The following is a 9,960-nucleotide window of genomic DNA, read 5'->3' on the forward strand; positions in this document are numbered from 1 at the left end:
GGCAGCAAAAGAGCAACGAAGCTGGGGAAGGGTCTGGAGCCCAAGGCTGATGGGGAGCAGCTTGGGGGAGCTGGGGTGTTCAGCGTGGAGAAGAGGAGGCTGAGGGGAGACCTTATCGCTCCCTACAACTGCCTGACAGGAGGGGGAGCTGGGAGGGGGTCAGGCTCTGCTCCCAGGGAACGGGCGATGGGACAACGGGGAACGGCCTCCAGTTGTTCCAGAGCAGGTTTAGGTTGGACACAGGGAAAAATTCCTTCCCCACAAGGGCTGTCAAGCCCTGGAAGGGGCTGCCCAGGGAAGGGGTTGAGTCCCCATCCCTGGGGGTATTTAAAAGCTGGGCAGACGAGGTGCTTAGGGCCAGGGTTTAGTGGTGGGATGGCAGGGTTAGGGTAACGGTTGGACTTAATGGTCTTAAAGGTATTTTTCAACCAAGGGATTCTGTGATTCTATGACCCTAACTTCTGGAGTGCAGAAGGGAGTCTTGGAGTCACGCTGTGACCCATGTAGGCTTCGCAAAGCACAAATCCAATTAGTAGAACAACATCCAATTACCACGTCCTTTTCTTTTTTATGTGATTGAATCTTCACCTTCTTTCGAACTTCATTTTGATCTTAAGTGCCATCATAATATTCTGGGTAGTCAAAGTGTGTATGCTTGAAGTTGAAAACACATTCTTTTTTCTGATATAAGTCTTCACGTCTGTTCCCTGCCTTAGGACAGCAATGATGACATCGAGGATGTGTCTCTCTTTGATGCTGATGATGATGTATCCAGGAGATCAAAAAAGTCAAAAATAAGGTCAGTGGCTGTATAGAAGCATTTCTGGATGAGTTCTAGGCAGAAGCCAGAGGAAGGGCGGGCTGATGTACATCCACATACCTTCTTTATGTGGTTAGAGGTGATGGAGAGTAACTTCTGGATAACCGAGAGTGCCAGTTCCAGAAGCTCAGCTGGAATTTGTAGCTCTGTGCCTTCACACCTCTGGGTGCCCTCACATTTAATCCATGTTTGTCTTTCTGTGTGTAAGGGGTCTATGCTGATACAATGGCTCTGTGTAAGGGGAGGTTCTCACTGCGCTGGGTGCTGGTTCTGGGCCAGTCCATTATTGCATTTTTGAGTATTTTGGGTGCTGCCCTGCTGTCTGCTGTGCCCTGGTGTAGTTGGACCAGCTGCGTCCTTCCTTGTTCTGCCCAAACTCCTGCCACGGAGCAGTGTCTGTACGTGGCTGCTGTGGTGACCCTGGCTCTGCACGGCAAGTTTCTGCCCTGGCAACTGCAGAAACCAGAAAGATGGGCAAGTCTGTGGTGTTGAGAAATGTGACCTTTCCGTCAGAGGTACTTCCTCTGTCAGACCCTTTTTAAATTTACCCCATAAATACTGCCTTACACTGAGTGCTAGGTAAAGCTCCCTGTCCCCTTCCACCCCAAATCCTGTCTGCATGTGGGATATCACCACGTGTAGGACGTGTCTTCCTTAGGATGAGCTTCTGGTCAGTTTATTTCCCATATTTTCAGCAGTTGTTGCATGCTGGGTTTATGTTATTGTGTTGATCCTTATCCCATGAGCTGGCGGGAGATTGTTGTGGCAATGTCATTTCTCTGAAATTGCTTCCGTCTCGTCTGAAAGAGCTGTGACTGTACTGTACTTCATTCCAGGCATCCAGTGGCATCATTTTTCCACTTATTCTTCCGAGTCAGTGCGATAGTTGTCTATCTGCTCTGTGAGCTCTTAACTAGCAGCTTTATTGCCTGCATGGTGACAATTATCCTCCTCTTGTCGTGTGACTTTTGGGCTGTAAAGGTAAGTTCCTCTTACGCTTTCTGTTATTTTTGTCTTACTATGTAAAAGTAATTGAAGATCGTGATAGTCATGTCACAAAAAAAAGTAACTTCTTTGTGCCTTTCTGTCGTGGTTTAACCCAGCTGGCAACTAAGAACCATGGAGCCGCTCGCTCACTCCTTCGCCCCCCCGCCCCAGTGGGAGGGGGAAGAGAATGGGGGGAGGGGGAAAGTAAGACCTGTGGGTTGAGATAGAGCCAGTTTAATAAGAGAAAAGAATAACAATAATAATAATGATAATGGTAAGGGAATATACAGAATATACAAAACAAGTGATGCACAATGCAGTCGCTCACCACCCGCTGACCAACACCCAGCCTGTCCTGAGCTGCGATCACTCACCCCCCAATCAACTAACTCCACCCGAGCGTGGTGTCATATGATATGGAATAGCTCTTTGGTCAGTTGGGGTCAGCTGTCCTGGCTGTGCCCCCTCCCAGCTTCTTGTGCACTTGACCGAGCAGGGGAAGCTGAAAAAGTCCTTGAGTAGTCTAAGCAGTACTTAGCAACAACTAAAACCATCAGTGAGTTATCAACATTCTTCTCCTACTGAATCCAAGACACAGCACTGTGACAGCTACTAGGAAGAAAATTAACTCTATCCTGGCCAAAACCAGGACACTTTCCAACAAAATGATACCCAAGGTACCCTCAAATACTGTGATGTATTGCAAAGTGTTAATGAAATAATAACGCTTAAATCTCTGTGTACCTGACTTTTTGAAAGCAAATGGAAAACATATGTTAGGCTTTCTTCTAAGGGAGCACGGGCTTCGTTATCAGATCACTTTCAAATCACCAGAAATACGCCTCTCTTATTATTACAGTAATTTGTTATTGCACTGGACATCTCAGAAAACAGATTGTTGGGGACTTACGAGCCATGTAATCTTGCTTTCCCAAACGTGAGGCGAGTGAGCATCGTTGAAAATAGCAACCCAAACAGCTGAACTTTGGCAAATGGTTTCTTTCAGCAGAAGCTATAAAGTTCATTGCTTTTCTTCTGTTTCAGAATGTTACTGGGCGGCTGATGGTTGGCCTTCGCTGGTGGAACCAGGTGGATGATGATGGTAGAAGTCACTGGATATTTGAAGCCAGGAAGGTAAATTTACTTAATTTTTTTCTTTTAATTGTTTGTGTTTTATGAAACCCCTATTAATTGGCAGTTATGCTTGTGATGGTAGATTGCACAACATAGACATTTATTTCCAGCCACAGATCTGTAACCATGGGCTTTTTACACGTAGGCTGCTCAATGGGCTTTTTGATTGTCGAATTATTTAAACATTCTCATGATGTATTGATCTGGCTTAATGTAAGTAACCTAAAAGTTCCACATAAAATGCAGTCAATGTTCCCATGTCATGTCAGTAACCTACAAGCTTTCTGGTATGAACATGGAACAGCTGATGTAGCTTTTAGCTCGTAGAGAAAACTATTGGAAGTAGGAAAAAACCTATAGCATTTGTCACAGCTATTGCTTTGCCTTTGTGTTGATGATGGCTACTGCTGCCTCTCTAGTAGCCCATATGTCAGGCACCCCACAACTCGTCACGTATTTACGCTTTCAAACCCCTGTCAAACCTCCAGTTGTGTGGAGCCAATGGTGTACAGATCTGGAGTGAGGTGAAGGTGGTTTCCTGGATCACGCGGGAGGCCTGCAGTGGTGTAGGGACTTGAACCTAAACCTTTCTCCAGCTGAGTTTGTCCACTCACCCCAGGCACATTCTTTCTCAAAACCATGCTAGTTTAGAAAAGCTAGAACATACTGGGGTGGGGGGGAAAGGTAGCTGAGCTGCTGGCAATGCTGTAAATTTACCCATAAGTTGTTAACCCAGTCCAGATTTTTTAACTACTATAGAAAGAAGTGAGTGCTTGCTTGGGATCTTCTGCTCTGAAAGACTTTATAAAATCGATTGTGTGGTGTGAATCAGACCTCTGTGTGCGTAAGGAAAAAAATTACCCTACTTTGATGCCTAAGAGTATCAATATTTAGTTCTCCCAATGCTAGGATTAGTGAAATGCTGGTTGTCTGTGCAGTGATTTGGAGGTAGAAAGTGTTGCCCGTTTGGCTGTTTCTAAGCTTTGTAACCAAACCATGCAGTAAATGTCATGTTTCCCAAACTTAACCTTTTAGCCCCAAGCATTCCAAGAGGATTTGATGCTGCTACCTCTACTGATTGTGATAGAGAATTGATAAAAGGGTCCCTTAAATGGAAACATCTTCTGTTGCAGAAAGATCTTTATGTGATGTAGAAATTGGTCTTGAAAGCACCCAGTACTGTTGTGTGGAGGCAAAAAACGGGCTTGTAGATTCTGGACTGGTTTTATTGACTATGGGATCCGTGCAATGGAGCAGCCTGTTAACTTCCATTTCCTTTCTGTTTCTAGGTGTCAGCACAAGGGAGTAAAACCTCATCAGAAGCAGAGTCCCGCATTTTCTGGTTAGGTCTAATCACCTGTCCTATGATCTGGGTGATATTTGCTTTCAGCGCTCTCTTTTCTTTCAAAGTGAAATGGCTGGTGAGTTGACTCCCTCAACTCAGGAATGGATCTTGCATGTTGCCAGTGAGGTGGTGTAAATTAGTGACCTTATTTTCTTGTGTCTTAGGCAGTGGTTGTGATGGGAGTGGTGCTTCAGGGAGCCAACCTTTATGGTTATATCAGGTGTAAAGTTGGCAGTAGAAAGAACTTGACAAGCATGGCGACCAACTATCTTGGAAAGCAGTTCTTACGGCAGGTAAGATTTCCAGGGTTTTGGAAACCCTCTGGTCATATTTCTTTCTGTCCATAAACTCACTTCCTGCCTAGGCACGAAAGGACAGACTGAAGAGGTTGTTGTTTAGAGTTAGTTCCGCAGTGGGACCCTTTACACCTTACCTCCTTGTGATTTTGAGCCCCCTTAGTTAAGTCACAGAGTAACTTGCTAATTATTGGCATCAAGTGCCATTTGCAGTGTCCCATGACCTCATAATATTTGCTGGTGCCGTGGACAAGTGCCATAGAAGTTACTGGAATCTGGAAATAAGGAACACAGTGAAAGTGGTCACAGAGTGAAGCAGTGTTTGATAAACTATGCTGCTCTTGGAGGACGTTTGGCTAAATTACTCCTTTCATCGCACTGCTTCCTCTTCAGGTTGTGCTAGCCAGAGAACCATGCATCTGGAGCAAGGTTGCATTGGTCCTTGTGCTGCAGTGCACAGCTGCAGTGTGCATAGCTCTTCGCCGAAAGGGCTGCTGCTGCCTTTTATATTCTTTCTTGCTTCCAACCAGCTCTTCTCAACAGGTCCTTTTCTGCCCCAGCGCTGGGTTTTCTTCCTTCCATGGGTCCCTGCAGCAGTAGGCACAACCGTCCCCTGTTCCACTTCTAGGCTGTCATTTCACTCCTGCTTTTACTGGGTTTCTTGACCGTGGCTGGCTGTATTACGCAGGTGACACTGGGGACAGGTAGTTTGGCAGCCGTGGGTTCACAAATGTTGGCTGGAATTACTGTCATTAGTGTGATCAGAAGCTGGAACACTGATAAACCTTTCTTGGCAATCTGTGCTGGGATCGTCCCCTTCTGTAGCTCGATTTGCTTCTGAATGCTTTTACCGCTGCAGTAGTTCACCAAAGGCCCAGACCAGTCTCAGTCTCTGGCAGAAATGCATGTTGTGCCCCAGAATCATGGCAGTGAGTCACATAGCTCTCCTGTGCTCCTTTCTTTCTTTTTTTCTTTTTTGCCTTCAGCAGACTGTGGCTAAAGAGGATCAAACTGCATCCTGAGTATGGTGGGAGCCTCAAGCCAGACCGGATTCACAGTAGTGAACAACAGAGAATGTTGCTGTGACCATGAGATTTGGAAGCTGCATATGTGAGCTGTTGAGGTGTGAATTAAAAGAAGTAAATAAATTGTGCAAGACTTCAGGTTAACACTCCTAGCAACTTATATTTGATTTCCTACTAGCAGTTTGGTTAAGTCCTTTCTTTAGTTTGATTGATTAGAATTAATTTGCCTAAACTTGAAATTAAAAAATATCCTAGGTGGCTCTCATAAAGGCTTAGAACTACTGGACGAGTTAAGAGGAAATTGCTGGACATTCTTCTTCAGATAAACCATGCACAAGCCGAGCCTTCTGTTATCCAAGAACTCCCCCGGCTCCCCCAGCAGTTGGTGCCTCAGATAATTTCAGTTGTGGATGTTGCTGCGTTTTGTTCTTGGAGGTCATTGCTGCTTCTGTTACGAAGTTTAGGTAGTGCTCTTTTGGCTCCGCATCTCTCTCATTCTGTGATTTGAACAGCGCTGAGGTGGTTGCAGTGAAGGACACCTAAAGGAAATGTTGCTATTGGCTTAGTGGGAAGATTGTTGAAGTCTCATGGAAGCTGTAGAAAGTGACTTCTGAGCAGCTCTGGTCTTTTATTTATCTGAAGCATTCTCGGAGGTCTCAGTAACATCTTAAACCCCTGGATTTATGGGAAGTCCCTCTTCTACCTGAAGGCCCGTGTCCGTATGGAGAATGTAGCAAGCGTAAAACCAGTTCACGAGGAAGGTTGCAGGTACAATTTCAGAGACAGAGGAAATCTGAGAGCCATCGTTTCCTGACAAATGCTGTTCAAGTGATGCCATCTGGCGTCGTCTTGGCGCCGCGCAGTAGCACAAGTTTGGTGCCGCAGGTCTTTTCCTTGGCCAGGAGGGTGTAGGGCAATGTGGTCTGCAGTTTCCTTACCAGCCCCTTGGCACAGGGTCGCAGGGAATGGGACTGACAGGGGTTTACGTTTCTTGAATCCATGCAGCGCGTCCTTAAGCCATGGTCCCCAAGGAGTCTGTGGGCTGGAAGAAAAACCTTTTGTAGGATCGTGAAATGTTGTCTGGCAGTGTTCACCTGGATGGCCAAAAGTGGTGTGTTTTGTGTGAAAAGCTGTATGAAAGGGGTCAGTTCCTTCTTGTCATGTAATTCTGTTGAAGGCAGATTGTGCTTTTGCAGCGACGGATATTGTAACCTTCGGATGAGGTATTTTAAATTAAGAATGTGGTTTCTTTGTGAATAATGGGTATTGTAAATGGTGGGATTGCATTAACATGATTTCTCTCCCTGTAGCAATACGTGGGAGCTGTACATTTGTTTAACTCTTTGGATTGATAACTTCCTTTTGTAAATACATATTTATAAAATCTTGAAATTAAAATAATGCTTTGTTTAACCAGACCAGATAGCCCTTCCACAATTCATGGCTGAGCTCTGTTTATACACTGTGTTCTTGTGATGTCGTTTTAACAGGGGTTGCTCGTGAAGTTAAACGGTGCTGTTGAGCGAGCTCTGGCACAGCTCCTTTCACCCAAGGGTCTTGGACAGTTTTCCCTTTGCAAGCGCTTTCTTCGTAAGCCTGCTGGAGTTGTTATCGTGCAGAGATAAAGTAATTGTCACTCTGTACGGTTCAGCTGGAGTGGCTAAGATGCTCTGTCTGAGGGCATTGGGAGGGCCCCTCTGCCCTGGCTCGCTCCTGGCAGCTGGCAGCGCACTACGGTAAATGCTTCTGCCGCCACATAGCAGGAACTTCTAGTCCCCATTTACATGACTTATTTCTAAGGAATGAATGTAAACAAGCAAATGAAGTCAGTCGCTGAAGTAAAGGTGCTTCTGCAGCCATGTGGGGACGCACAACAGCAGCGTCTGGCCCATACGGCACGATGGAACGGAAATCCTTTCTGCTCCAGTCCAACAAGCCCCAGTTTGCTGCTGCTGTTGGAGGGACGGCACAGGCTCTGGCACAGCTCCAGCCACAAGGTAGTTGTTTTAAAATTTGTTGAAAGTTTTGGACTTGATGTTTATTCTCCTACTGCCAGAGCTCCCCCCAAACTGCTGGAAAAGAGGGTTTTTCTGGCAGTTGCAGTTTATTTAATCAAAGACAGAAGCATTTAGTAGTATGTGCCTTTAAATATAGCCCTCTAGCTTATTTTTATCCTCTTGGCAAACGTTCAGTCTTCTGGCTTCTTTAAGCTGGCATTTTAATGCATTTCTCCACAGCATGGATCGGAACCAAATTTCTTATCGTTGCTCCAGTTGTGTCAGTCTCGTCTGATTTTTCCTCGCTGTCTGCTGGGGTTTCCTGTGCAGCAGGAAGTGGGAGCTGCCGCAGAATGGGGAAATTCTCTCAATGTGCTTTTTTTTTGACAAGCCTCCGGAATCCACACTAAGCCAATTTCTTGCAGCGCGTCCTTAAGCCATGGTCCCCAAGGAGTCTGTGGGCTGGAAGAAAAACCTTTTGTAGGATCATGAAATGTTGTCTGGCAGTGTTCACCTGGATGGCCAAAAGTGGTGTGTTTTGTGTGAAAAGCTGTATGAAAGGGGTCAGTTCCTTCTTGTCATGTAATTCTGTTGAAGGCAGATTGTGCTTTTGCAGCGACGGATATTGTAACCTTCGGATGAGGTATTTTAAATTAAGAATGTGGTTTCTTTGTGAATAATGGGTATTGTAAATGGTGGGATTGCATTAACATGATTTCTCTCCCTGTAGCAATACGTGGGAGCTGTACATTTGTTTAACTCTTTGGATTGATAACTTCCTTTTGTAAATACATATTTATAAAATCTTGAAATTAAAATAATGCTTTGTTTAACCAGACCAGATAGCCCTTCCACAATTCATGGCTGAGCTCTGTTTATACACTGTGTTCTTGTGATGTTGTTTTAACAGGGGTTGCTCGTGAAGTTAAACGGTGCTGTTGAGCGAGCTCTGGCACAGCTCCTTTCACCCAAGGGTCTTGCACAGTTTTCCCTTTGCAAGCGCTTTCTTCGTAAGCCTGCTGGAGTTGTTATCGTGCAGGGATAAAGTAATTGTCACTCTGTACGGTTCAGCTGGAGTGGCTAAGATGCTCTGTCTGAGGGCATTGGGAGGGCCCCTCTGCCCTGGCTCGCTCCTGGCAGCTGGCAGCGCACTACGGTAAATGCTTCTGCCGCCACATAGCAGGAACTTCTAGTCCCCATTTACATGACTTATTTCTAAGGAATGAATGTAAACAAGCAAATGAAGTCAGTCGCTGAAGTAAAGGTGCTTCTGCAGCCATGTGGGGACGCACAACAGCAGCGTCTGGCCCATACGGCACGATGGAACGGAAATCCTTTCTGCTCCAGTCCAACAAGCCCCAGTTTGCTGCTGCTGTTGGAGGGACGGCACAGGCTCTGGCACAGCTCCAGCCACAAGGTAGTTGTTTTAAAATTTGTTGAAAGTTTTGGACTTGATGTTTATTCTCCTACTGCCAGAGCTCCCCCCAAACTGCTGGAAAAGAGGGTTTTTCTGGCAGTTGCAGTTTATTTAATCAAAGACAGAGGCATCTAGTAGTATGTGCCTTTAAATATAGCCCTCTAGCTTATTTTTATCCTCTTGGCAAACGTTCAGTCTTCTGGCTTCTTTAAGCTGGCATTTTAATGCATTTCTCCACAGCATGGATCGGAACCAAATTTCTTATCGTTGCTCCAGTTGTGTCAGTCTCGTCTGATTTTTACTCGCTGTCTGCTGGGGTTTCCTGTGCAGCAGGAAGTGGGAGCTGCCGCAGAACGGGGAAATTCTCTCAATGTGCTTTTTTTTTGACAAGCCTCCGGAATCCACACTAAGCCAATTTCTTTTACATTAGCTGTGTAATGGTGGCCCCACCTAAGACCTCCTGGCCTGGGTGGTGGCTGAATTTTCAGGGCTTACAGAAGCAGAAATACTCCAAGAGCAATAATAATAAAATAACTATTTGCTCTGAAGTAGGAAAGTCCGCCTCAGGTGTTGCAGGCACAGCTGAAGGGTGGGCTTGAAATCACCCTCATTTTACAGGCGGAGCCGTTTTGAGTCCTTGGAGCGTAGTGTCTGTGGCCAACGGGGAGCTTGCTCGCAGAGCTGGGGACGGAAGAGGCCACGGGGGACTTTTGCTGTCTGCTTTGGGTTGCATCAGGCCTCGTCCTCCCGATGCATCCTAGGGATGAGCTGCTCCGTTGCCCTTTAGCCGCAGCGGGACCTGTCCCCTGCCGCTGCACACCAGGCTTGGTTTGTCCCCTGCCACAGTGCTGTGCAGCCAGCAGGGTGCGGGAGTCCTCAGGGAAGGCGCCTGACTGCAGGGGCAGAAGCAATGCTTTTTCCGGCCCCGTGCTTTAAGAC

The 9,960-nt window shown here is 46.2% G+C and overlaps 1 protein-coding gene across 2 annotated transcripts; it reads left to right on the top strand.

Annotated features, from left to right (window-relative positions):
• Window positions 1-1,663: 1,663 nt before the first annotated feature.
• LOC104125287 (Golgi apparatus membrane protein TVP23 homolog B) lies at window positions 1,664-7,813 on the top strand. 2 transcript variants are annotated; one of them, XM_035893319.1, is made up of 5 exons: window positions 1,664-1,801; window positions 2,852-2,941; window positions 4,231-4,362; window positions 4,451-4,579; window positions 5,569-7,813. In XM_035893319.1, the coding sequence occupies exons 1-5, from the start codon at window positions 1,754-1,756 to the stop codon at window positions 5,602-5,604; spliced, it is 435 nt and encodes a 144-aa protein (XP_035749212.1). In that variant the 5' UTR covers window positions 1,664-1,753; the 3' UTR covers window positions 5,605-7,813. The 2 variants fall into 2 exon arrangements, with proteins under 2 accessions (XP_035749212.1, XP_035749213.1); XM_035893320.1 differs by having other exon boundaries at window positions 5,572-7,812.
• The last annotated feature ends 2,147 nt before the right edge of the window (window positions 7,814-9,960 follow it).

Source organism: Egretta garzetta, unplaced genomic scaffold, assembly GCF_000687185.1.
Source record: "Egretta garzetta isolate BGI_Z169 unplaced genomic scaffold, ASM68718v1 scaffold34, whole genome shotgun sequence".
NCBI lineage: Eukaryota > Metazoa > Chordata > Aves > Pelecaniformes > Ardeidae > Egretta > Egretta garzetta.